This window comes from Aspergillus sclerotioniger (assembly GCF_003184525.1).
Source record: "Aspergillus sclerotioniger CBS 115572 chromosome Unknown BO94scaffold_11, whole genome shotgun sequence".
NCBI classification, from domain to species: domain Eukaryota; kingdom Fungi; phylum Ascomycota; class Eurotiomycetes; order Eurotiales; family Aspergillaceae; genus Aspergillus; species Aspergillus sclerotioniger.
The window spans coordinates 713,166-739,802 of record NW_020291001.1 but is presented as its reverse complement, the minus strand read 5'-3'; the positions used below and the strand labels follow the sequence as shown (position 1 = coordinate 739,802).

The 26,637-nt window shown below is 52.8% G+C and overlaps 9 protein-coding genes across 9 annotated transcripts; 5 read left to right on the top strand and 4 right to left on the bottom strand.

The window, feature by feature from the left end:
- Nucleotides 1-61: 61 nt before the first annotated feature.
- On the bottom strand, nucleotides 62-1,002 carry BO94DRAFT_545575 (uncharacterized protein; the record flags this gene model as incomplete). Its single annotated transcript, XM_025613246.1, has 2 exons — nucleotides 62-286; nucleotides 421-1,002. The coding sequence occupies 2 exons, from the start codon at nucleotides 1,000-1,002 to the stop codon at nucleotides 62-64; spliced, it is 807 nt and encodes a 268-aa protein (XP_025468510.1).
- Nucleotides 1,003-1,803: 801 nt separating this feature from the next.
- Nucleotides 1,804-7,279, bottom strand: BO94DRAFT_545574 (putative ubiquitin-specific protease UBP12; the record flags this gene model as incomplete). The annotated part of the gene is made up of 5 exons (XM_025613245.1): nucleotides 1,804-2,561; nucleotides 2,613-3,267; nucleotides 3,318-4,675; nucleotides 4,725-6,626; nucleotides 7,051-7,279. The coding sequence occupies 5 exons, from the start codon at nucleotides 7,277-7,279 to the stop codon at nucleotides 1,804-1,806; spliced, it is 4,902 nt and encodes a 1,633-aa protein (XP_025468509.1).
- Nucleotides 7,257-8,181, top strand: BO94DRAFT_41988 (uncharacterized protein). Its single transcript, XM_025607397.1, has one exon. It carries the CDS (start codon nucleotides 7,571-7,573, stop codon nucleotides 8,075-8,077), a length of 507 nt encoding a protein of 168 aa, XP_025468508.1. The 5' UTR covers nucleotides 7,257-7,570; the 3' UTR covers nucleotides 8,078-8,181.
- Nucleotides 8,182-8,285: 104 nt separating this feature from the next.
- On the bottom strand, nucleotides 8,286-9,340 carry BO94DRAFT_515101 (ATP-binding protein; the record flags this gene model as incomplete). The annotated part of the gene is made up of 2 exons (XM_025609905.1): nucleotides 8,286-9,076; nucleotides 9,136-9,340. The coding sequence occupies 2 exons, from the start codon at nucleotides 9,338-9,340 to the stop codon at nucleotides 8,286-8,288; spliced, it is 996 nt and encodes a 331-aa protein (XP_025468507.1).
- A 2,122-nt stretch (nucleotides 9,341-11,462) lies between these two features.
- On the top strand, nucleotides 11,463-13,009 carry BO94DRAFT_534380 (SDR family oxidoreductase; the record flags this gene model as incomplete). The annotated part of the gene is made up of 2 exons (XM_025611533.1): nucleotides 11,463-12,266; nucleotides 12,349-13,009. The coding sequence occupies exons 1-2, from the start codon at nucleotides 11,537-11,539 to the stop codon at nucleotides 13,005-13,007; spliced, it is 1,389 nt and encodes a 462-aa protein (XP_025468506.1). The 5' UTR covers nucleotides 11,463-11,536.
- Nucleotides 13,010-13,496: 487 nt separating this feature from the next.
- BO94DRAFT_545571 (uncharacterized protein) lies at nucleotides 13,497-14,762 on the bottom strand (the record flags this gene model as incomplete). Its single annotated transcript, XM_025613244.1, has 3 exons — nucleotides 13,497-13,636; nucleotides 13,756-14,161; nucleotides 14,262-14,762. The coding sequence occupies 3 exons, from the start codon at nucleotides 14,760-14,762 to the stop codon at nucleotides 13,497-13,499; spliced, it is 1,047 nt and encodes a 348-aa protein (XP_025468505.1).
- Nucleotides 14,763-17,521: 2,759 nt separating this feature from the next.
- Nucleotides 17,522-20,148, top strand: BO94DRAFT_534375 (putative MFS multidrug transporter). Its single transcript, XM_025611532.1, has 4 exons — nucleotides 17,522-17,659; nucleotides 17,810-19,288; nucleotides 19,343-19,387; nucleotides 19,455-20,148. The coding sequence occupies exons 2-4, from the start codon at nucleotides 17,821-17,823 to the stop codon at nucleotides 19,751-19,753; spliced, it is 1,812 nt and encodes a 603-aa protein (XP_025468504.1). The 5' UTR covers nucleotides 17,522-17,659; nucleotides 17,810-17,820; the 3' UTR covers nucleotides 19,754-20,148.
- A 1,178-nt stretch (nucleotides 20,149-21,326) lies between these two features.
- Nucleotides 21,327-22,296, top strand: BO94DRAFT_534371 (4a-hydroxytetrahydrobiopterin dehydratase). Its single transcript, XM_025611531.1, has 3 exons — nucleotides 21,327-21,728; nucleotides 21,801-21,863; nucleotides 21,955-22,296. The coding sequence occupies exons 1-3, from the start codon at nucleotides 21,351-21,353 to the stop codon at nucleotides 22,108-22,110; spliced, it is 597 nt and encodes a 198-aa protein (XP_025468503.1). The 5' UTR covers nucleotides 21,327-21,350; the 3' UTR covers nucleotides 22,111-22,296.
- A 1,203-nt stretch (nucleotides 22,297-23,499) lies between these two features.
- On the top strand, nucleotides 23,500-26,497 carry BO94DRAFT_41726 (peptidase family M20/M25/M40 protein). The gene has a single exon (XM_025607394.1). It carries the CDS (start codon nucleotides 23,661-23,663, stop codon nucleotides 26,094-26,096), a length of 2,436 nt encoding a protein of 811 aa, XP_025468502.1. The 5' UTR covers nucleotides 23,500-23,660; the 3' UTR covers nucleotides 26,097-26,497.
- Nucleotides 26,498-26,637: the final 140 nt, after the last annotated feature.

The following is a 26,637-nucleotide window of genomic DNA, read 5'->3' as shown; positions in this document are numbered from 1 at the left end:
AGCGCATCATCCAGTTCATAAGACTCCAGGTAGCAACACCACAAACCGAAGTCTCCTCCCATTATCTGAGATTCTCCAGCATGATAGACCGCACCCGTCTCTCCAACCCAGTCCGATCAAATCCCCCAACCCCAAGCCCGACTCCCACCCCTTCAGCTTCCCTTTCCCTCCTCCTTCCCCTCTCCCCATCCCCATCCACATCCACATCCACATCCACATCCACATCCACATCCACATCCACATGCCCATTCGCATTGTTCTCCCCTTCCACTCCCTCCACCACAGCCTCCCCAGACATAGTCCTAGACCTTCCCCTCCCCCTTCCCCTCCCCCTCTCCCTCTCGCCCTCCCCCTGCCCCTAGCTCCAACCCCATCCCCATCATCCCCCGTCAAACTCGGACCCAAATCCAACAAACTAACCTGACTATCACTAAGCGGCAATCCGCGCTGCCTCGGGGTAATAGTCGGATTAGCCACCCTATGTCTATTATACATAGAAGTGAAGTACGAATCCCGCATAACCGCATCCTCCTGCCAACTGAACATGGGAAGATTCGTCCTCCTATTGACAAGTCTATTATCCCTCCATTCCCACTCATCGGGAATGATGGCATTCCTTCTTACTATTGGAATGGCGTATCTGGGTCGTGGGTTGTTGGGGACGGTGATTCCGTTCGTGAGCGGTGGGATGGTTTGTATGGCCGTGGTTCTGGTCACGGTGGAGTTTGTGAGGGGTGCTGTGAATGTAGTAGATGTGAGGTTGGAGGAGGAAGAGGAGGAAGCATGGTCTGAGTCGGAGCGGGCGGAGTGGTATCGGCTGAGAAGGGCTTGGAGTTGAGAGTGAGATGTTGTTGGTGGGCGAGGTATTTGGGTGTGAAGTGGTGAGGTGGGACGGGAGAGAAGAGGGAAGTTGGTGTTGATGTTGGTGTCATTGTTGATGTTGATGTCAGTGTCGTCTGAGTTGGGGTCGTTGGGTAGGAGGGACATCATGGCTGGACTCATTTTGGGTGGTTGGTGGGAGGTAGGTTGGTTGTGATGAAGGAGGAGAGGAGACGAGAGGGTTGGATTCAAATGAGAGCTGAATGATGAGATGAAGAGATACTGGTAAGAAATGTCTCTAGGGAAATGAGACAGCGATATTGATAGTGAACGAGTGGTAGAGATGAGCTAGCTGTCTGCTGGAGTAAAAGGTGAAGCCAAAGAAATAGTGACGGGGGAAACGAAGGCGGCAGCAAAGGCGGCAATAAGAGAGGGAGACAATGAAAAGAAGGAGGGAGAACGGAAATATTGACCGGTGGAGGAGGCAGGCACAGGAGTATAGCGGAAGGTAGAGGTGTACTGGATATTATTCAGACAATGTACGATGGATGATGCGCATCCCATGACAGCTGCAGGCCCCAATGACGGATGCCAGCTCCACGTGGTGCCGCCACAATAATCAATCCCCCGACTGTTCCTCCAGATAGATACACGTTCATGCACAATTCCCCCAACACGCTTTTCCCTCCTTCATCCCGCTGTCTCCCCCCCACCCCTTGAAGAATACAACATGTAAATGCAGGTCCGTATAATGCATGCAATCCCACCCAGTCCCTGCCAATCCCACCGCCCCTCTATTCCGGGCATCGAAGGAAAAACACCATAACTAGCAAGGGTCATCGACTTCATCCCGCGAAATCATCAACCACTCTGCGAAAGATCATTGTCGCCATCCCCGGCGATCTAAACACCTGTATCATTCGTTGCACATTTCCAAAAGTGAATAAAAATTGCCACTTCTCTTCTCCCCCCGACAACAGCGCTTTACTTGTCGTCATGCACTTGGAGCTCCACCACTGGTAGCTCGTCATCCTCATCGTCATCCCCGGCGGCTCCGAACGCCGTGATGTCCTGGAACGATGACTCCTCCATCGGTGTCCCCGGGTAGGCCGCGCCTCGCGGACTGTCCATCAATGAGGCCATCCGAAGGTCCGGGTCGCTGACATCGCCACCGCCAACCGCCTGGTTGCTGGCGCCATCGTCGAGTAGGTCTTCGTCGTCAGTTTGCGTCGTGGTCATCTGTGAAGGGCCGTGAGCATCCGAGACGCGACTGAACGACCACGAGGGCGTGTCCATGGGGCGGAACGAGCTGGGTTGGGCGTCGTCGCCAATCTCCTCGTCTTCGAAATTCATACCTTCCAGTCGCGGGGTGCGTCCTAGGCTCCGCTCGCCGAACGAGGGGCTGTTCGAGTAGTCCGGGGGCGAGTCTTCATCCCCGCTCTTCGGTTGGGTTCCAGTTGGCAAACCACCATCTCCCGATTGGTGAGCTGCTGCGACTCCTGGTAAGGCGCTCGACGACCCATTGCGGGAGGAGCCGCCGAGACGCCGGCCTTCCCCCGACGGAGACTGTCCGCGAGACTCGGTCTGCGACTCCATGTCGCTATTCGCGCGCGTCGACGCTTCCGTGACCTCCTCCAACACCTTGCCTCCCAGCGGCCGGTCCGACCGACGCCGGTAGAACAGCAGGTACGCCGACGAGGTGACCACACTCTGGGGATCAATAGGGCGCGACACGGAAGAATCTAACCTCTCTGTCAGTTACTGCACGGGGATCGGGTACACGCCTGTCTTACCATTGTACTCGTTCCACTGGCCCGTCATAAAGTTCTTCGCGTAGGCCGTGTAATGGCCGCCTCCAAGCCCACCGTAGTGATTGTCGACGGCGAAGAGGTCGTAGATTTGGCTCTTGCCATCCTCAGGGGCCTCCACACGACCCGTCATATCCAGCCCTTCCACCGGGAAGTCGACCAGAACGTCCAGCTTGTCCCGGAATCCGCGACTGGCGCTGAATCGCTTAAGATGCATGACGAGAATGTCTGGCGTCTTCCACAGTTCGAACTTCTTGCTGGCTCGGCGATGCTCCTTGCAGCGCGGGCAGTACCACGCATCGTTCTCCGAAAGAACCTCCTCCTTGTTGAACTCGTCCAGGCACTCGTAGAGCGTCACGCCCCTCTTCTTACGGTTCTGCCGGAGAGAACGGCGCTTGCTAAGCTCTGGGTCGGGTACCCTATCGACATCCGTCCACGTCGGCACTCCACGCACGGAATCCTTGTCGCGGCTGTTCCCGGCGAAAAGGGCGTCGTAGGCCTGCTCGTTCCAGTCGACCACGATGCCCTCCCCGGGACGAATCATTGGTCGCTTGGGAGCCGATTCACCGTTGGCATTATCAGAGCCCTTGTCGCCGGACTCTTCATCTTTCTGCTCAACAGCATTCGAAGCTTCCTCGGACTGTTCAAACAATCAGCCATAAGCAACTCCAAGGGCGATGGAAAACTTACCTGTTTCTGTTTCTTCGGGGCCGCCTTGATTCGGAACGACATCCTAGGATACTCCTTGTGGTCATCCACAGACGAAAACCCGGTGGGCACCACATCGTGCGACTTGATGAGCTTCATCTCGAAGAGACCGCGGAGATTGGCCGAAATGGTACTCTCAGGGCGAGCCGGGGTGTCGCTCGGGCTATCTTCTGCGTCACGCATTGAGACATCGACCATGCCGTCCTCGCCATCCACGGACGCAGTCTTAATCTTAGAGTCAGCCGACTGCGCATCATCTTCGTTCATGACGACGGTGTCGGAGTCTTCTTGGCTGACCTCGTTCATGCTCTCCTCATTAAGGATGTCACGGGAGGTCATCGAAGCAACCTGTGACAGGACCTTGCGGAAAATAGCATCATAGTCGCCAATCTCCTCCCGGTTGATAACCACGTACGAAGGGACACCGAAGAGCGACCTCTGCGCATTTTTGGCGTTGTTCCCCCGCGGTTTCTCCACTCGGTTGAAAATCGGTACGAGCAACCGATCCGATCGTGGCGAATCCAGAGCCGGGATCTCCTCATGGTCCGAGCGACTGAATGAGATGTAGCTCTTATGGACCTTATCCGGGTTATAGTTGGTGGGGACGGACTCGACCTCGTAGATAGCAATGTCATCATTGCCACTGATCTGGCATTCCGCGATTGAGATCGTGTTGTCAAACATCTTGTAGAACTTGTTCTTGTAGATTTCAGCCATGACCAGCCGCTGGGGGTCGCTGCCCATTTTCTTAGCGACCAGCTCCTTCAGCGACTTCACGCTGGCGTTCTTGTCGATCTCAACATCAACGAGGACTGGCTTCTTGTTGAGGGGAAAATAGAAGAGCTCCTTGCTCCAAAGGTTCTCGATCGGAAGCTGGAGGGTGAGGTTGTTGAACGGATCGAAGATGATGCTGACCTTGTCGCAAGCAGGGCAGACCAAAGTCGACTTATACATACCGGCAAAGAGGTCAGTGATGACCGAATCATTGCGCGCTTTGTATATGTCCCAGCATTTGTCCGCAAACTCCCGGAGCGCATCCTTGTTGTGCACCATTTCGTCAGTCGAGTCCGGCTTTTCGATGTAAGGCTTCTTCATGATTCGATTCAGGTCTTCCTGCAGACCATCCAGAAGAAAGAGAAGGAATTCCTGGGAATCTTGTTGACCATACCCAGAGAATGCCGGACCGTAGCGGCCGATGGTGTGCTTCAACTGCCGGGGCGCAAACGAAGACTGGCCGGCCTCGTCATAGATCTGGCGCAACAAGTTCGCATATGCCTTGGCCACATCACCATTGTGAGCCAGCGGATTGCTGGGGTTGAGGTCCTTCTTGTAGATGTCATCTAAATAGTGATTAGTAAGGTACATCTCAATCTCGGAAACAAGACTCACTCAAGAAATAGTAGCTTAACTCTTCCACACTACGGACACACTGCAGAGCAGAGTTCATGTAGCAGGTGTTTCCAAGGTTGCTCAGACCCGTGCAGCCACGGGGTTTCCCGTCCTTGCGTCTTCCCCGGACAGGCTCTGAAACTGGAGAAGAGCGTCCGCTGGTAGCAGGACTCTTGGTCTTCACCTTGGAAGGAACACTGTTCTTCACGTTGCCCGATGGCACGCCCAGGCGGCTCAGGGTCTGCTTGGAGGCTTCCGACACCCACTCTCCGCTAGATCCCGAAAGCTTCTCTTCAAGCACCACCACTTCACTGCTATTGAGGCCTGCAAGCCCCAATGTCATTTTGCCGTTGTAGTTAGGGTTGTTTGTTTGGTCCTTGGGTTCGTCAAGCACCTCACGCTGAGACCCCTCGGACAGCGAAAGGAAGGTGTTTAGATCAAGTACCAGGTTGCCCCCAGCGTTGGCGATGAGGGACGCGGATGGGGCGGGAGAAGCACTGCGGGATGCGGCTGGGGTGACTGCTGCCGACGCAGTGGCGCTACCGAGCCCGCCGAGAACCCTCCAAACACGAACCTTGGTTGACATGTCGATGTGGGCCAGATCTTTGGCTTGCTTCAGCCACTTCTGGAAGTTGGTGTGCCTGCTCGCCAAGGTTCTCACAGGGGCCATAGTCTTCTCCTTCATCGACTTCATAGAAGTGCCCGCGGACGGGTTCGTGAGCTTCAGGATTGTGAAGATTGGTGGGTTGATTTCGTATTGGATGTTCTGAGCATCGCCGACCGGAGCGGTATTATGAGCGTAGCGGACGATGGCTGGGGACTGTTCTGCAAGACCATACCACTGCATGATCAAGTCCCAGCCCCCTTGAGGGATAATCTCAAAATCTTCCCCCATCTCCAAGCCCGGTCGCAGAGGAACAAAAGGCTCTCCGCTCTCATCCTTGAAGCCCGTATTGGCCGGGTCGGTCACCAGGACAATGTCCGAGTTGTCAACGGGTCCAATGTCTCCTTCCATGGCTGTCTTGTCTGCCTTCTCTGCATGGGTAGCGCTCCGCGAGTACACCCGCTTCAACCATGAAGTCGACACCACATATCCCTTCTGCTTCTCCTTCATCGGCTGCATCATGAATCGGGTGACCTGTGCAACCTGATCGTCATAGGACGGCCGGTCGGCTGACCCAACGCCGGCCTCGGCTTTAGACTGGGAACGGGTGTCGGTCGGGGCAGTATAGGTGGACATGCTGGAAGAGGTGGGATATACACTGTCGGAGGCCGAGCCATTGTCATTTCTGGTCGAGTTGTCGTCGCCCGATCCTGTGGTGTCCATCGAGTCCGGGATGTTGGAACGGGACTGGGCGTTCTTCTCTGTCGGAACCAAATCCATCTCCATGTCATTATCCGCTTCGGAGGCTTCGTGGACATCAGGACCGGAGATGGGGAGACCGGAGTCTCCCTTGTCGTCGGAGCCGGACATATCGGTCGCGGGGTCACTGTGGAGGGTCAGACCAGCGCAGGCGGCCGAAGGATAGTCGAGAACACTTCCAGCGGAGTCTGGAGTGGGAGAACGAGCGGTGGCCTGGGATCTGGAGCCGAGGACTTCGTCCTGCAGATGAGCGGGAATGTAACGTGGAGGCGGTGAGGTTGAGGAACTCTGGCTGCGATGCGATCGGGAAGAGGATGAAGGGCGACGGGACGAAGGCCGCGAGGGTGAGGCCTGGCCGGAGCTGGATTGGCCGTGACGTCTTCCGGCCTGCGAGGCGAACGACAAACCCGGAAGCGACCCTGGTTTGCGAGGCTCTGCTACCTTACGGCGCTTTGTGGAAGACGTCGTGACGGGGAGCTGCGCACGTTTCGTGGCAGCTCGAGGTAGCACGATGGATGGGTTCGAAACTGAGCTCGACACTGGAATTGATTGGGTTGGTCAGACCGGGGGGTGGGTTCTAGGGTGGTGAGTGGTGTTGTGTGGGTGGAGGAATGGAAGGCGAGTGGATGTGGAGGGAAGAACCTAGAAAAGGCGAGATGGGAAGGGGAAGGAAAGAAGTCGCGCGCCGGCCTTCGTTCGATTGGAAAAGAAAATCCGCCTCCGTTTTTTTTTTTGGGCTTTCTCAGGCTGGCCAGATTTGCCGGTGCGATTTTCTCTCACCTTTTAGTCAAGGATTTCCGAACGCCAACTTGATGGTGGGGTAAATGACAGATGAGAGGAAATGATGAAGAACCATATGGTCGAAAGACAGAAAAATGAAATAAAATAAGATAAAAAGAGACTGACAGGGAACTAGTAAAAAGAAACTAGGGAACCAATCTAGATAGGAAGCGTCCGACTTACTTTTTTCTGTGGGTGATGCTAAGTTCGGAGACGGTGGATGCGGTTCTGCATTGACTACTAGTAGTAGTGGCCAGGCGGGTTGCCCCTTCACTGGCTGCAAGGGCGGCAAGGCCTCATCACCACCACCATCGCCGCCGCCGCCCCCGTCGTCGCCATCCCCGTATTTACCATCACCGCTCACCCACCACCAACTAGTATCAATAATAGGTCTGGACCACCAATTTCCCATTGTGTTGATAATAGACACCGCCGAGGGTTGAACCAGATCAATAATGCATCAAATTATCAATCGATATCAATCGATCAATGAGAGCGGGGACTCCTGCCCTGATATACCCTATTCAAAGCCACCCATGAATCCCTTCAATACCGGGCGGTAACTGCCCAAGCCGTAACCGGCATCTCCCTTAATGACGGTGTCAGAGGCCCCCGTGAATGAGGCCCCGCCATCCTCCCTTGAAAGAAACTCAAACCCAACTAGTCATTATTCAACGCGGCATGTTCCTTCACTGGGCTAACAATGCCAATGAGGATCCATTGCAACTCGGAAGAGAAGCAAGTAACACAAGATCAAGTGATACTGATTCTTGAAATAGATTGGGTCCTGTCTCGGAAGACAACTGACGGCAGCCGAAGTAACACCAGGTCCTGCAAGGCGAGCTTCCGCCCTCCCTCGACTGGTCTCCAGTACCACTCGGAACAGTCCCGCCAGTCTCACCATCTCCCCGCCGCGAGCCTTGTAAGCCTGGCACATGATGGCAGTCGCCGTTTGCTTGGGAATATTCCCGGGGCAACACCCAAATCACATCTGCCGGTTCATGGGTACTCGCGACTAAATCCAGGGCACTGGATGAAGGAGCGCTCTTGCGCATCATGGATGGGAAAACTGTCTCTGTCAGGCAAGGTATGCATGAGCCACATGGCAGCAGGTTTTTATGCTCGCTTATTCAGAATCAATACTGTGTCTGTCACAGCTAAAAGATATTTCTTACAACACACCCACCTGGCATTTGCTTGCAAGAGCTAGAATGAGAATACATGCAATTGGGTTCCCACATTAGCTTTATATGGAATTTACTGGAATGAGGCCTACATGCAAGTTGTCTAGGTCTCAAAGGCACTGGATAAGTAACAAAATAATAATGTATCTGCATTTCTCTGCTACATGCTCGGGTCAGTGGTCATAGCCTCTGTGAGTTGAGCAGTGAATTGAACGCCATGGTATCCTCATGCGATCAGGATGTCACCGATGGACGAAAATTACATAGAGCTTTGTCAAAGTGGCGATTCTTCAACTTAATAATGATAGAAGCTGTCTCTTGGCCATTCTTATCAGTCTTGCTGCTGACATGGTCAATACCAAACTCCAAAGCAGCCTGTCCACAGAGTGAGTGGAGGTCCGATCGAGAGGAGCCTTCTGTAGCGTGAACCAAACTGTCCATGTCGAACGATGGATCCAAGTCTGACTCTTTCAAGAAAACCTCAAGGATCTTGCGCCTTTCCATGCTACCGGGAAGCTTGAACTGCACTTTGAGGGGCATCGTTCTCAACAATGCTTTGTCCAGGTCAAGCGGCTTGTTCGTCGCACAAAGCACAAATGGGGCATCCTTACTAGAGGCCAAGCCATCCATTTCCTCAAGGTACTGAGTCAAATCATGTTGTCGCCAGGGAATAACATCTACGAAGCCTTGGCAGGAGAGAGCATCGGCTTCGTCAATGAATAGGATGCACGGGGAAAGTTTCTTAGAAAGCGTGAACGCGGCTTTGATAGTGCTCACTGCTCTTTCAAGACCTGCGGGACTGACTCTAAGCATCACAGCGTTCGAATCACTCGCTATCGCCCGGGCCATCTCAGTCTTTCCAGTACCAGGCGGACCGTAGAACAGGGCGCCAGAAAGCCTCGTACTATCTATAAGAAATTGTGAAGAAGCTTCGAAATGTAGCCTGGACTGGGAAACTAGATATTTTATGGTCTCTTTTGTCCGTTCTTCAACAATGACATCATCATATGTCACTTTTGAATTCGCTATTGCATTGTCAGTAACTGCAATTTGTTTGAACGTCACAGCGTGCCAAAGCCATTACCTGGATCAAAAACACAGCCAAAGAGATTGACTTCATGTTTATTGCAGCATATCTTAAGTTTGTCAAGCCTCTCCTCGAGCGTACTCTTGGTTTGCTGGTCGTCGTCCGAGACTTTGCTCTTCTTGCGAACGGCGCGAGCCAGAACCTGCTGGACATCATAAGGCTGGAGCGTACCTTTTCTTCCCGCGAGACCCACAACTTGCATGGCAGTTCGAACTATATCGATGTCCGGAAGCTCTCCATCATGAAGGAGACCAGATAGATCAAGTGGAGCGTTCTCGGAGAGCAAGGCCCAGCCTAGGTTCACCGGAAGAATGGAGCGCATGTTCCCTTTGAGACGCCGGATTTGCCGCTCAAGACGAATCTGCTTAACTTCCACATGAGATGATGCTGCGTTTCTGTATGAGATGTTGGATTCAAAGTCAAATTCAAATAAAGGCTCATGTGCCAGGATTCTTTCTGGGTAGTAACAGCCCAAATTATCATCACTGCTCGAATGACTAGCAACCATAACTATCGGTTGGTTGTTCTGCCGACGATTCTGGACTGCGGACCGGAATCTCTGGAGAATACTTTCCCCTTTTCTCAGGTTGGCAATACCAGGAGCGTTCCGGAGGTGAAGTATTACTGGATTGCATGTTTCGGTTGAAGTTGCGTACGCATTCTTTGTCCGCGACGCATCAAGAATGGTTTGAATGACATTATGGACCCGTTGGGAGGGAATTGATGCACCGAAGTAGAACATTACCATGGAATTCCGATCCCTGTATTTGGGTTGAGGAGCTTCCGGACAGCTGGCGGCTTCTGGCTCACTTTTGACCTCTGAAGCCGTTTGTCTCTCTTGCTCATTGAAATCGCAGGCAAGGTCGTAAAGGTCCTCAGCATCGACGGATACAAGGGCTGCACCGATATCCCTGGCTAGATACTCAAGTAAGGCTGTGATATACATAACACTCTCTGAATTGATCTTCATGGTGGGCTGCGTATGGTCGAGTTTCCGGCCTGGAAATGCACGCTCACTGAGCACCGTTGCGGCGATGATATCGCGTAGTTCCACATATTCATCTTCTTGGACCTCATACGTCGTCATGGGTGCCTCGGTTGGGAACTTCTCGATATCTTCGCTCTCACTAGCTATCTAGTCAGCATTGTAGCATCCATATGGACTGTCACCAGCTGTTTCACCTTTTCACCAGTGTAATCCTTGGATCTTGAGAGTCCGCGACCGTCTTAACACATTGTGTGAGAAACCATTCGGGAAGACGATAATTTATGGAGGCTTCGCTTCCTGTAACGTTGAGTTAGATATATCTTGGAGAGCAGAGTATCAATAGACGACTCGCCTGACTTCTCGTATGTCTCCGTCTCTGCGGTGCTTGCGGGCCCCCAGCCAGAAACCACACTCCCTTTCTCACTCTCAGGCCAAACCATTTTTACCAAAGGACACAAAGTCTCTTCGATTCCTATAGCTTGGTGAAGTGAGGGTATTCCTGTCAAGTTCGACGCAGAGGAAAAGTTGAGGGGAAGTCTGTAACGATAGCCTCAGCCTTGCAGGCTCTAATGACCTCAGAGACAGACACGTCCGTAACTGCGAGACCGGAAAGAGCTAGGTCCAGATGAAGAATAAAATGACAATATTTGTTGGTCAGTACTAAGGGCGCCTGAAAACTTATATGCGGAAGGTGGGGTGAATTCAGCAGTGGCCTGCACTGGCAGGGAAAGACGAGGGAATGGCCCCTCTAACCTTGTGGTGTGAGTGAAGGGGACACATTCACTACTTCCTCACCGGGGCTCATGATCGCTTTCCTCAGTATCCGGGCTAGTTTTTATTCTATAGTGACCACCCGCTCACCTGTATGCGCGGACTTCTAATATCAAAGGCCTAGAGATGAAGGGTATTCAGTTTGAGGCTGGGCCACGGTTTGAGCATGTACTAGTCATCATTGAGTGCAAAGGGTTCATACCATGAGGTGTAGTACCAAATATAAATATGAAAGGGGTCAAGCGTTAGACTCGAGCGAATGATGTGGTCGGACTTTTTCTGTCAAGGTGCGCTGACCACAAGTCAATCCAGCAGAGGAAAGACAGCACTACCTACCCTGCTTAGAAGGGATTAGATCTAGTAATTTATCCATTTTCTCGAGATGTTGTGGTGCTTTGTTCAGATATCTCGCAGTAGAATTCGTTTGACATCACAGTAAACACCGTCGATCCCGGCCGAAACTATAGATAAAAGCCCCCCACAACGAAATCATACGTCTAAACGGAGAACAGCTAGGCGAGTACTTTCAATAAACATACTGTCTCACTTCTACTTAGACGGCTGTCTTATCCCTCCTAAGCCAAATAATCTACTCACGAGACGGAAAACAGGCCGAGCCCATTACATCACATTGATTTCATGTCCCACCACCAAAGCATATATCAAACAACCACCTCCTCCCCTGACCATAATCCCAACCCAAAACCAACTACAGTTCGCAGATCACTTCAATCCACATCTATTCTGGCCAGAAATCACTACCTCCAAAATGCCAACCGCCATCGTCACCGGCGCAACCGGTATGCCTCCCATCCCCAACCCACCAACCATTCTAATCACTCCCTCCCTATAGGCATCCTCGGCCGCGAAATAATCGCCCACCTCTCCAAAGACCCCTCATACCAAACAATCCACGCCCTCTCACGCAGCAAAAAGTCCACCTACCCGCCACACGTCCACCACGCCAGCATCGATCTCCTCGCGTCGCCCGAATCCCTCGCCTCTCAACTCTCCTCCCAAGATGTCTCAGGCGACTACCTCTTCTTCACCGCGTACCTCCAAGAAGGCGACGAGAAAGACCTCGAGCGAATCAACGGCGACATGCTCGAGAACTTCCTCAAGGCGTTGAGTATCTCAGGGGCAGAGAAGAAGGTCAAGCGGGTTGTGCTGGTGACAGGAGCGAAACACTATGGGGTGCATTTAGGGCCGGTGAAGAATCCAATGGAGGAGACGGATCCCTGGGTGGAAGGGGAGGGAAGACCGCCGAACTTTTATTATAGGCAGCAGAGAATTTTGAAGGGGATGAGTGAGGGGAAGGGGTGGGATTGGGTGGTGACGTATCCGAATGATGTTATTGGAGTTGCTAAAGGTGAGTTCTTCTTTCCCTCTCTATAAACATTCTGGGGAGGTATGTGGTAGTGGTTGGTTGGCTAACGATGAATGTATGACAGGCAACTTCATGAACCTAGTAACAGCCATCGGACTCTACGCCGCCATAACCAAGGAGCTTGATGCGCCGTTCATCTTCCCAGGATCACGCATCTTCTACCCCAAGACAGACTGCTTTACTTATTCGCGACACCATGCGCGATTCTGCGCCTGGGCTGCTACTGAGCCCGCGTGCTCGAATCAAGCGTTCAATGTTGTGAATGGGGACACGCAGACGTGGCAGACGATGTGGCCTTGCCTGGCGGAGCGATTCGGGGTTACGATTCCGGCGGATCAGTTCCAGGCGGAGGATGAGAAGGTTGTTCCGCTGATTGAGCGGCCACCGTTGGAGGATTATGCTGAGACGAGTGGGTTGAAGGGGAAGGTTGAGAAGGGGGAAGTGCGGATGCGGATTGATTTGGAGAAGTGGACGGAGAGAGAGGATGTCAAGGCGGCGTGGGAGAGGTTGGCACAGAGGGAGGGGTTGGAGAAAGATGCCTTTGAGAAGGCGACGTGGTTTTTCCTGAACTTTGTGCTGGGGAGGAATTATGATCTGGTGATTAGTATGAACAAGGCGTGGAAGCTGGGGTTCCGGGACTGGGCTGATACGTGGGATGCGTTGGAAGAATGTCTGGATGAGTTGGAAGATGAGAAGGTTCTGCCTAGGACGGGGAAGAAATGAAGGGAACGTTGGTATAGGCAGATAGGATGTAAGGTTAAGATTTGGAATGTTGGGGAAAGTTAATATAATTCCATCATCGATAATATGACACATGAGCGAGCCTGCGTGGCAGTACCAATCAGGCGTTCCATGGGGATAAAGCAATGTTAAGGTAGCTTAGGGTTTACTACTGCCCTTATTGGGCAGCTTAAAGCACGAAATCTTCCATGAATCCACTGTTCCACCCTTCATGCATGGCCTGACCTGACCTGGCCTGACCTGAGCACGCGGCTGGCTGCGGATGTGTACCGTGGAATCTCTTAAGTTTGCTTCGTATAACCGCACAGTCGCTACCGTATGGCGATCATGCGCAGACAATAATCGAGGGCTTTCTCGCATCAGCGTTCGCCCAGACACCGACTTTGAATTCAATCACAAGAGCATGCCGATCACTGCAGATCTGGAGAACAGTCCGCAGTCAAGACCGTTTCCCATGTGGCTTCGAGTCAATCAGGTCTTGTCTGACGACTCATTTGCTGATCCCACTCCCGCGGACGCCTGCTGATCTACAGTTTCGGTTCCTTGTGCGGTAGGTGCCGCAGGGATCTCGCTTGATCGGGCACCAGAGGCCAACTCACTAACCTGGCGCTCTATACGCCGTCAGCGTCAAACTCTAACGTAACGAAAAGTCTTTAAAAAAAGCCGCCCTGAGCACAGAACCGCAAAGGAACGATAGAAGAAAATAGCAAATAGGAAAGAAATCGCGCACCTAAATCGCGGATTCGTTGTCGGAGCATTTGGTTTTCGCGCGTCAACATGGCTGCCTCCGCCTGATAGAATGCGGTCTCATCCCTGCTTCCCCGCCGGAACGAACTCTCACCAATGCCCGCAGTCCAATCCGATCCCTCTGGCCCGCTAGACGGATCAACCAGCGGTCGGAGGTTGGGCGAAGTGGCTTGACTAGACGGACGGGAAGGTCGTCGGCTAGACAAGGATGAAGGCAGCTGGGTTGACGCCCGACTGCTGGTTGTGGGGAGTGGAGGAATGGGGGGGAATGGGGTTAGTCGTTCCGAAGGAGGCCCGGAGTCGTCCACAACCGCCTGTGAGTGTTGCTGTTGCTGTTGGAAATGTTGCAGCTGAGCTTGCTGGCTTCGGATCATGTGCAAAAGTCGGTTCTAGCCATTGCCAAGACTTGGAGTTAGTAAAATTTATCTCCGGTTGGTGTGATGACAAGAAGAATGAGCCGGATAGTGACACGGGACAGTCGGATCATACCACTTGTGCTTCTTGTTCTTGCTCTAGTTCCTGATGGAGCTCCCCCAGTGATGGCGCACGCTGATGATGCGGGTCCCCAGTGGCAACGGTCGGGTTGACCCCGGCGTTGTATGGACTGGAGGTGCGCAGCCCATTATGGCCTAGGGAGGACCGGTGCTCGTGAGGGGTCAGGGGCGGTTCCCCGGGGGCCGAGTCGCTAGCGTTGTTGTTGTTGCCATTGTTCAGGATTGAACTGGAACCGGCAGCGGACCGGCGACGTTCCGACCCTGACATGCTTGAGCGGTGATTTTGGGAGGGCCGATGAGGTAGCTCGGTGGCAATCGCGTTGTGATGGTTGTTGTTTGAGGGACCGTTATTCATGCTGGCCAGAGCTGAAGAAAGGAGGCCTGGCTGAGAATGTTGGGGCGATAAGGGGTCGGACAAAGTCGGGGGCAGCCGATGTTGACGCGGGGAAGACGAAGTGGACCGGGTCGGGGACAGCGAGTTGATATCGGGCGACATCGCGTGCAGAGAGGGTGGATGTTGAAGTCCTAGAAAAGATCGGGGTCAGTGCAATGCCGGAGCACTCTTCCTGCCTGCAAGACGATTCGAAGAGAGTCCAGACCACCGAGGCTATCAATCTGTCTTGTCTGCAAGCACTCCCTGCCACGGACCAGATCAACAATCAACAATGGTTGCGGTGGATTGCAGAGCGGGTGCCGCATTCCTGCAACAAAGGCGGGGTGTCCGTAGGCGGCAGGCGGTCAGGCTGGGCGAAAGGTGGACATGACGCTTTGCTGACGATCACGGGATGGCTGGATTCGCCCTAGCGCGCCGGCCACGCTTGAGCCGGAATTACTCAACGAGGTCGGCCTGGCCCGGAGAGCCTGGCAACTCCTTCCCCTGGGAACGGCGATCAGACCGGCCGGGTTTTCGGTCAACTCCCGAATATCACCCCATGCACGTGAACAGATCGATCTGATGCCTCGGGGAATTTTCTCAGTGGATTAAAATCTAGACAGTAGTGTGGCAGCACAATAATGCGATCGAACATTCTGTTGACTCCCAATGGAATGTTCGCTATGGCATGGGACTCCCACCCTGGGTCCCTGAGAATCCGGTACACTGGACTCCGGCCTTGCCTGCTTAACCAGGGGATCATCCGCCACCTTACCTTAGCGTCAAGTCTTAACCAACCTTGAAGGAGGCTGTCGGCACCATCCGACCATACAAAAGCCACCGGGATATTGGCCTCGGTGCTATCTAGGCTATTACTACCGTCAGCACCGTGACAAGTACCCTGGTTCCTAACTAGAAACATATGGCCAAAATCCTTCAACATTCCTGTCGAATCGAATCGAATCGACATGGGAAAATATCTACCCTATGGTTAATGGAGCTTTTATATTGCTCTGGACTGGCAATCTTAAAAGAGTGTGGCCTCATGTGCACGACACAGATACACAGTAGTAAGGCTCGTCAACTCCACCTGAATCGCTAGAGACCAATGGACCCATCCCTCCTGTAATCCTGATCATCCTGGGGGTCTGCCACCTAGTGGGTGGCTGGGTGGTCACGGCTGTGTGTACGTGCGACAGCCTGGGGCTTGTCAATGGGCCCCGTTGCTACTCTGTACATAGTATCGATTATCCTCTGGCCTGTCATGGTGCTCGATCCTTGACAAGTTTCGATACAGCATTCTGGAACAGGGGCCGACCGAGCGTTCTCCATACATGCCTCCGGGCGATGACTACATCATACATCCACTTAGTTAGTGATGACAGTGAAAGAACGAAACACAAGCGATGACACATTTGTAATACGTGAGGAAAAGCGCTGGGAGTGCCGATCGCCTTGGTCACGGCCGACTTGACGTCACCCCCGGCTACCCCGAGGCCAGCTAGTCAAACCCCGTGGGAAACTGGGAGGGAAAAAATGGGTCCAGGACAGAAAACAGCCTAAAAAGCGGAACACAGACCAACGCCATGATTTTTTCAATTGCACTTGGCTCCAAAACATGGAATGAAACACCAAGAGTAATTGTCGCTTGTCTCTGGGGTTCTTTGTCAGGATCCGTCTGCTCGGGAGACCACCACGCAGTGATGCAGAGCGCCCATGGCCACCTGGAATCCCGGCCCCTTGCGTGGGACACTTTCGCGCCCGCATTATTGACAGGCTGGACCGTTTCGACCTACACGGGGCATCCATATGAAGTCTGGGTTCCAAAGTCTAAAGTGTAGTCTTGTCGAGATGTCCGCAATCCCACACCGCAGCAACTCTCGCGCAGCCCGTGCCGTGGCAGGCTGTCCCGAAGCGGGCATTCCTGAGATGGTCCCGTCGGCCCAGAACGGCTCCGGCAGTTGTAATGAATATCGACGACCACCGAAGTGGAGAAGCCGTGATGACCTCCCCGGCCACTCCTGGCTCTGGGGGACTGGTCCGGTTTGCCCCAGAGGTCAGGCGATGAGTGATAAAGGAATGATGTTAGGGCCGATGGATCCATCCGGCAGCACCGTCCCAGAACTACATCGAAAACGACTGGCTGGCTTTGGTCAGCGTGGCAAGTGGGTGCTTCGTAGTCTGAATTAGGTGGTATGTACCTATAATGTCGCTCCTGATTTGGCAACCCAAATGCATCATCATTCGGCCCTAACCGTGTGCGGCCGCCTGCGGTGTCAGAGCCAGCCAATCCCCAACACCACCGGCGCGATAACGCATTCAAGGCCCTTAATTTATTCATGCCGGCCAATTTAGAAATTAATGCGAGTGTACCCTAAGTGTAAGCCACAAGGAGCACAAAAATTGGTGGGAGGCGAAACAGAAAGGGGGAAGGGAGATAAAAAAGTGTAAAAAAAAAAAAAGAAAAGAAAAGAAAAAGCCAGGTCCATGCATGAACTAACTAATCCCCCATGCCCCGAGGCACACACAACCCCCCATCATCGGAGACACCTGGACCGTCTGAACTTTAATTGTAGGATTGTTATTGGGAGAAGACGAGTAACCGGTGGATTGATATAAAGCAGAGTCATTCCTGCAGTGCTGCCTGTGATCCATGGGTGTTGTGGACTGTGGTAACATCGCCCACTTGTTTCCCCGATACCACTGGTTTACCTGAATATAAGTACTATACCGGGACCCCATCGTACTTGCCCTTTCTGGGGTACCTGCCTGAAAAAGTAGTCGGATCCTAGTACTGACTGGGTAGGCCTCCGCTGAATCTTCTCCTGCCTTCTTCCGCTTCTACTTCTACTTCTACTCTTCACCATCTTCATACTCGTGTTCTCTTCTGCTTTTGAACCATACTCAAAAGCTCAACGTTTCTACTCTTGACTGTGTGCTCTTTGTTATCTGCGTTCATCACCACTCTCAGTTACCGATCTTGTCTTTCACCTCTCTACCTCTGTCTACTCTGGGTCAATGTAAGTACCGCTCATACCTCCCAGGTGATTGTCATTTCCGGTGGCATCAACATCCTCTCCATCAACAGTCTTGGCCAACCTTCTGCTTTATCGCCTTCCTGTTGCTTGCACCTTTCATATTCTACCTTACAGCAGACTAACTGGATGCAGTAGTGCCCATCATGGCGTCCCCAGACATGGACGTGAGCAATCATGAAAAACCTCATGAGTCAGAGGCCTCGTCTTCTACTCATACCGATGCTATCATTGATCCGACCACTGAAAAGGCTTTGGATCAGAATTTGAAAACCCCTGTGCCTTCTTCGGATCCTACCGCTGGAACAACTCTCCATCAGTTGGAGAATGCTTCCGAAAAAGTGGAGCTGACTGAGGACGATTGTTACGACCAACTCGGTTATGCGTTTCCTAGTTGGAGGAAATGGATGATCATTTCGGTCATCTTTCTTGTCCAGACTTCAATGAACTTTAACACCAGTCTGTACTCCAATGCCCTGACCGGTATTTCCGAGGAGTTTGGAGTTAGCATGCAAGCTGCGCGCTGCGGTGCTATGATCTTCCTAGTTTTGTACGCCTTCGGTTGTGAGCTGTGGGCTCCGTGGAGTGAGGAGCTCGGCCGAAAGCCAGTCTTGCAGCTCAGTTTGTTACTTGTGAACATTTGGCAGTTACCCGTTGCCCTCGCCCCCAACTTCGCCTCCATCATGGTAGGACGTGCTCTTGGAGGTCTCAGTTCAGCTGGTGGCTCGGTGACTCTGGGTATGATCGCCGATCTTTGGGAGGCGGACGATCAACAATACGCTGTGGCTTGTGTGGTTTTTTCGTCTGTTGGTGGCTCGGTGATCGGTCCCGTTGTTGGAGGGTTCGTCGAGGCCTATCTGCCATGGCGGTGGAATATATGGATTCAGCTCATCTTCGGGGCTTTTGTGCAGGTGGCACATTACTTTCTTGTTCCCGAGACTAGGACGACCATCCTGATGGATCGTATCGCGAAGAAGAAGCGGGAAACCGGCGAGAATCCGAACATTTATGGCCCCAACGAGCTTGTTCCTTTCAAGGATCGATTTTCGATGCGTGAGGTCCTCGCCACATGGGTTCGGCCGTTCAAGATGTTTCTGACGGAGCCGATTGTCTTGACTCTCTCCCTCTTGAGCGGCTTCAGTGACGCTTTGATCTTCATGTTTATCCAATCGTTCAGTCTTGTCTATAACCAGTGGGGATTTGACACCGTGACACTGGGCTTGTCATTTCTTCCCATCCTGGTTGGTTATTTTATCGCATGGGCCTCTTTTATTCCCGTCATCAGAAGGAATATTGCGGAGCGTCGCAAGAAGCCGGACGATGAACGTGCTCAGTATGAGTCCCGACTTTGGTGGCTACTTTACACTGCCCCCTGCTTGCCAATTGGCTTGATTGGTTTTGCATGGACCAGCCTCGGACCTCCTGTTCACTGGATTGGAAGCATGGTCTTCTCCGCCATCGTCGGTATTGCGAATTACAGTATCTACATGGCTACTATCGACTATATGATTTGTGCCTACGGACCATACTCGGCTTCCGCAACTGGTGGTAATGGATGGTCGCGAGACTTCTTGGCTGGTGTGCTTACAATCCCTGCCACACCTTTCTTTGAAAGTAAGTCACTTCTTCGATGTACGTGTTCTTATGGTGCTGACCAATATTTTGCAGACATCGGCGGCAAATATCATCTCGAATACGCCTCCACCATCCTATGTAAGTTTTGCGCCTGATGCACCCTTTGGACGATGAGAGCGTGGAGACTAACGCCTGCCTTCTGCAGTTTGTATCTCGTTCCTTCTCGTCGTGGCAGTTTATGTTATATACTGGTATGGTCCAACGCTTCGCAAGCGATCGCCCTTTGCCCAGCAACTGTCCGACGCCAGAGTCGAGCTCCACACAATTGGTCGACGTCTGTCGAAAATCCCCTCCGGCTCTAGGGCAAACTCCTTCGCACGCTCGCAACAGAACGTGCGTGTTCGTACCACCCTCGGCAGTCGCCCTGGAAGTTATGTGGCGTCCCGCCCAGCTTCAAACGTTAATTCCCGTGTCAACTCACGCAGGAACAGCCTTACCCACTAGGCGTTGATACGGACTTTTTACGCATGCGGTCTTAGCCGCTCGTCTACATTGCTACGATATTAATGAGACGATTGATGAGCGTTATACCATACATGGCCAATGCATTTGCTGGTCATAGTGCTATTCGTGTTTCTTTTATCGCCAGCTGATACATGCGCTGGTCTATAGGTAGTTGGTTGCTTTTCTATTATTCCCTCCTCTCACCCCCCGCACTTAACTAGGGCTCTGCGTTGAATAACGGTGAAGAGATGCATCTGTCTTACTTTCGAGCGTGTACTAGTACTAGGTTAGTTAAGTTTCCCTGTTTGTCGGCTTGGTTAGCAAGGGTATTTAGGACGCCCTTCTGGATGTTTTGGTTAGTTAGGTTTTGCTTTTGTTGGGTGGGTCAGCAAGGGTAGTTAGGACGCCCTTTTGGTTGTTTTGGTTAGTTAGGTTAGTTAGATTAGCTAGGTTTGTCTTTTTTGGCGTGTCTTTTCTTAGTTAATTTTTTTGGCAGGCGTGTTTTAGCATAGCTTCCCGACATGGTGCATCGGGCGTCCACCGATGCAGCCATCGAGCTCGAGGAATTTTAGAACTTCTTGGACTGAAATCAAAAAACACAATCACATAAAATCCTGACGCTCCACAATCTCTCCTGGGTGCTGTAGAATGACGGCGGGAATAGCAATGAACGCATCATGGCGATGTAACCAGGCGGGAGCAGAACCATGGAGAGCCGAGATAAGCAGACCGCGCAGATCCGGATGGCAGGGGAGGGTCACCAAAGGGTTGCAGTGCTGCAGAGATGATGTAGGTAGAGCCGGGCCATGCCGACTGATGACTGAGGAGTGGAATGTGGGGGCCGGCCTTCCTTCAGCCTTCTGGATCCGGACGCTGCCTCAGCTTCGGTTTCGGCGGGCCCGGAAGGGATGGCCTGTTTCCCCAAAAGTCCAGGTTGAGGATCCGGTCTGATCTTCATGCCTGCTTTGAGTTCGCAGATGCAGGTACCCCGGGAGATCAACAGCCCCGTCGAATCACATGCCAGCCATCTGGCGTATCGAAACGCTCGCCGATTTTCTAGAATGAACATACCCCATCGAACCATTCAGGTACTACGGCCGAACATGCGAGGGATGTCGTTGACTTGCTATTTTCTACTTGCTAGGGTGATTTCCCTCTAGCACAAGACTCTATGAGCTTTCGGGCTCTGCGATGCTTCTACGAGCTCTCCTTTTGAAAGGAAAGAATCCGTTTTTTAGGGGCTTCTGATTCTTGATCGAGTGAGGTATGGGCAGACAATATAATCGATACATGCACAGATTTGTAGCATTCTCAGCGCGTAGTTCGCTATCAGCTACATCACAGGGAACAAAGATCCCGTTACTCAGTGTAACCAGCAGCAGGTTTCAAGGATGGCATCAAAATATCTACTGACCAGCGCGCTGGGGCTGAGGGGGCTTGTTAGGGCGGATGCAGGCGCCTTGATTGCCGACGGGAGATCGACCCGTCCGCAGCCACACGGGTCACGTGCCGGGACTCGGTAGCCATGGTCGACGCTTAGTGCTACGAGTCTCCGACCGGCTGCCAGCATGCGATAGCGTTCTCTACACCGTCCAGCATGGAACACGTATCTAGGGTGGTTCAACAGCCCCGAGCGGTGGTCTCTCGACTCCAACGTTACTACTTCAGCCGCCATTACCATCTGCGAGTCTCTTCCTCGCCCGTTGTTCCTCCCACTCATCTCCGACAAGTACCGCTTCTCCGCATACGCGCTGCCACCGCTGCTACCAACCTTCCCAGTTCTTTGATCGCCCCTTCACTTCGGATAGCTTCGCGTCACGCTTCGACTATGGCGGACCCACAATTTTCCGAGGGCACTGATCCCGAGCAGGCACGCCAGGGACTGCAGGCGCTGCAGGAGCAGGGATGGGCGTTGGATGAGGACGGACAAGGCGTGAAAAGGACGTACTATTTTCGGTCGTACTTCAAAGCGGTGGTAAGGCAGTCCGATTGCGGCCACATTGATTGATAAGCCACGAGATAGACTGATCCCTGGGGAATAATGCAGAGCTTTGTCAATGTCGTCGCGTCGCAGAGCTCAACCAAGAAGCACCACCCGACCATGACTGTGGTAAGTGTGACCCATCACAGGGAGAAAAGGGGGGAGATCATAAAAGACAGACACCGAGGAAATTGCGATTGAGGCTGATCTGGCATGCTAGAGAATTGGATCGGTCGATATCCACTGGACTACCCACAATCCCCGGGGGCTAAGTGAGAAGGACCTGGAAATGGCGCAGCATTGCGACGAGGCGGCGGAGCTGATGGGGGCAGTGGAACAAGGACAGGGGAAAAAGTGCGCGCCGGGACGAGACTAAGGGGATCGAGATCCTGAGTTATATGATGAGTGAGCTGGAGTGCAGTGGAACGGATTCCTTTGTTGGATGGAATGGGATTGTGTGGATGAGATTAGTGATTGAGTGGCGTAAGGAGCTGAGAGGTTCATCTTAGCAGAGAGTAGTATTAAAGGCGTAATATAACCACGTCTATCCGTAACCGGCAAGGGAGGCGGGTGAATCTTAGTCAGCCGGTCGGCCTCCTCGTGGGTATCGAATTCGTACTATGGATTGATTTAGGCTAGGCAAAGCTAAGCTCGTCGTTGACTTCCTGACTTGCTGGTGATCCTTACCGGGGAGAACCAAGGAATGTGCCACAAGGCCATCCACCCAACCAGCGAGCATCGATGTACATCTCGGCGGACACGGACATCCTGTCACTCTCCAACTCTGCAGCAGGACATACACAGTACCTACGTATCCCCAATAATTGATGTACTCAGCCGGAGGAAATCAAATTGGACTAGGTAAGCCGACTCCCCCTCCTCTCGAGTCGTCTAGTTCGCCCATCAACCGACAAACCGTTGCCCGGAAAGTGGGGACTGCAAGGTTTGGTTCAATTCAGGGGCATCAAAATACTGACTTTGCATTTCATAATAGTTTCTCGCCCATCGGTGGATGTCCCGCTCGGTGATAATGCAGCGCCGCATTGTTTGCTTCACATCGCATGGTCTCACTTCGAATCTGTCTTGCTCGGTCCAGATCTCATCCTCTCTCCAGCCCATCCCCAGCTCAGTCAACCTCCCCCCTCCACTCCTCCACTCAGGGGGTTCGCTTGCGCGCGCAGACCGTTTCAGATCTGCTTGTCATCACCACTAGTCCTCTAGTCGCTGGCTAGGCCCGACCGGGCAGGTTCTATGGACGGGCAATCAATAATCTAATTTAATCCCAGAAACCTTGGGCTGCGGGCTTGCCTGGAGCCTGTTTCGTCTTGTTTCGCGTTTGCCCGTTTTTTCTTTGTCACACTTTCATCACCTCCTTCTCTTCTCTCGTTCACACGCTCTCTTGTGGCCTTTTCTCTACTCCGTACGGGCCTCCAGACTCCGTCCGTCGACCATGAGTGTTGCCTCAACTCAATCTCTACCCTAATCTGGCTGTTTGTTGATCCAACACGGTCAATTCGTCGCTCCCTGTCGCGCACGCTCCAAGACCTCGAGTCCATTCGTATCCACCATCCACACGAAGCCAGGCCTGGTGCAAGATACCACATTGCTCCGAGATCTCTCCTTTTTTTCCATACACCTTTGCTGTCCCTCACACGGTCGGAGATGATCTACTCTTGAATCCTGATCATCAGCTTGCGATGAGCCCGATCTCGTCAATTTCGAGCACTATAATCCTTCCTTATCGATCAATGAGGCACTCATCCATTACACCAATCTTTAGTCGCGCCATTCGTTAATTATACCCAACCCTGCTGTGATCAGCTGACGTATGATATCTTTCCTACTGATATACCCATTCCAATCATTACTAGAGCGCAGGGCTTCCGACGTTGGCATTCAGGACATACACTGAAAGTCTGACGAAGGATGACGTTGGATCTTCACCCCCCTCAACAATCGGTCAGCGAGCGCAGAGGCCAACGATTGGCCCCCTTGCAAACCAACTTCAGCCGTCCAACCGCACGCCCGGTGCAGGTTCCACCCGCGAGACCACAGCGTCCACGGCCCACGGACTACCAGGACGATGCGGAGGCAGGCGAACGAGTCCCATTGCAGCCAGCGCCAGTGAAGCGCCAGACGTCCAAGTCTAGCCTGCGAAATATTTTCGGACGCGAGAAATCTGCCCGTAAGCAAGCCAACGACGCTAAGCTGTCGGGTATCGAGGAGGTACAGCAGCAAAGCACACAGTCTGCATCCGAAGCGGCGCCGGCGGTTCAGTCGCCTACTGCCACTGCTACACCTAAGACCACCGTCTCAACGGCCACGCTCCCCACGTCCCCGACCACCACGGGGTCGCAACGATCCAGGCTGCCCTCCAGATCTCGCACGAGAACCAGCGACGAGAAGCCAGCCGCGGGTGAAATAGGATGGAAACCCCCACCGCTTTTCCAGGCATATCCCCAAGCGATCAAACATGACTGTCTTCCCGTTCCAGCTATGTCAGTGGACTCCATAATGCGCATGCATGCCACCTCGAAGGCAAAGGCTGGGTCTCGTGAAGAAGAATCCCAGAATGGAGAATCTACGGAGGATGGTGGCGCCCGAAAGAAAAAAGAGGACAAGGAGAGGAAGAGACACATGCGCACCTTATCTGAAACGATGAATAAAGCAGAGTGGACCCAAAAGGTTTACGTTCTAGCCACCGCCGGCTATATTCTGCAATATTCCGGCGTAGGGAAGTATGATCGACTACCGGAGAAGATGTTACAGCTTGGTCCTCGAACTGTGGCTTTTGCTAGCGATGCCATCCCGGGGAAGCATTGGGTGCTACAAGTGTCACAGACTGACGAAGATGGTACCGATTCGACCAAGCCTCACCGGTTTCGCTTCGGATTCCACAGATCCCATTCCAAGAGATTAGACCGCTGCTTCCTTCTTGTTTTCGATCACCCGGAAGATATGAGCTCTTGGCTGTTGGCCGTTCGGGCCCAGATAGAAGCTCGAGGGGGCAAGAAGTATGTTTCGGAAAAGACAGCCGACGACGGCTCTGAGCCTCAGCTCCAGACCAAACCCAGCGTTCGCCAATTGGTGACCAAAGATCCAAACCGATTTTCCACGATGCTCCAATTCCAGCAGACTATACCTGGGGAAGAAAAGGACACTGGTTTGAATGACCAGTCTCGTCGGAGCTCCTACATCTCTGTCAACCGCCGGTCAGTGGTTATACCACCGGCATCGGAATCTCGCTCTGGATCGGTATCCACCACACATACAGAAACAACATCGCCCGTAAGCGCAAGCGGGCGATTTTACTCATCAATCGCCGGTACAAGTCTCCCGAAGCCTCCACTCAACGGTAGCGTAGCAGCAGCTTCGCTGGACGGGCCATCGAGCCCAACTCTCTCGAGCTCAACGAAGCGACGATCGCTGCATGTGTCGTCACCAACGACAACAAAGACAGCCGCTGAAATAGCCGCTGAGATACCACGATCACAGTCGACGCAGCCAGATCCTGTGCTTCGCAGCACCTCGCCGCCGGCCCCTAATTTCAGTGTGCCGTCTTTTAGCAAGAGATTCACCGCCAGGTTCGGTCCACTCCAGGTCCCGCAGCTCTCACAGCTTCCTCCGGCCCTGGATGATGTAGGCAGCAAAAGCACTACCGCTGCTCTTTCTGCTTTTCCTTCTCCACCTCAATCTCCGGGCAAGATTATGAACGGCTTCCCGCAGGACGATCCCAACGAGCAGCAGCAGCAGCAACAGTTACAACAAGAAGAGCAACAACAACAACAGCAGCAGCAGCAATGGCCGCTCCACGCCGGGCAAGCCAAGAGACCGCCACTACGCGTTTCCAGCTCTCAGGATTCCCTGGCAGACCCGCAACGTGCGGCAGATCCCAGAAGCCATCGGCTCTCTCGCATGCCCGGGGGCATGATGGCTAATACCGCATCCCAAGTGCCGCGACCAACAACTGCTGTCAGCGGAGGGCCAGGCCACGGCCCTCAGTTGGGCCCAGACTTGGCGAATGCGCGTCGCGATCAGCAACGGACCCGAGGTTCTGTCATGTATCAGCCCGATCCAAACGTCCGCCTACCGCCAGTAGCCATGGGTCGTCGAAAGAGCATGCCAGGGCTAATTGGACCACCTGCGGCGCCTCCTCCAAACTGCCCACTGCCTAAAATCCCTTCTCCAATCGATCCACAAACACCTAATTGGGGTGAAGTACCCGCAGAGCTGCGACAGTGCATCTCACCCCCGCCGCTACAGACTATTCGAGAACAACGGAAGAGCTTGGCGCCGTCGCCAGCCGGCCGCAGCTTCCAAGGCCGCAGTGTCTCCCGGCATTCTAAGATGCCTCCGATATAATCGATCCTTAATCACTCCTTATACATACATCCGTTCGCATGATGAACTCCATGTCTTGTACGAGTTCATCTTACCCTTTTTCAACATTATGCTTCCATGTCGCCACGGCACAACTCCCTACCGTCGACTTTGACAGTCGACGAGGTCGATCAAAGTATCATTACATAGCGATCCAGCGTTTTCACCTTTTCTAATATTACATCTGATACCATTACTGTACTGCACTTATGCCCCTGCGGGATTGTCATACCTAGCAGGCTATTTCCTTCCCAGGTGGTTCGAAACCGATAGATATTGCTGTTTGTTTTTCTTTTTTCCCCCTCTGTTATACTTTCTGATTTGTACTTTACTCTACCACATATTTATACATCGACAATACCAAATAGAACTCTAATACTGCTACTAAAATCTTTCCTCTGCACATCTAAGTACTAATGTTAAATATACATCTCACGACTATATATTACTCACAACACCCTTACCCAAGGACACCACACCACCAACTACAAGAAAACACACCAAACCAAACCAAAACACCAAC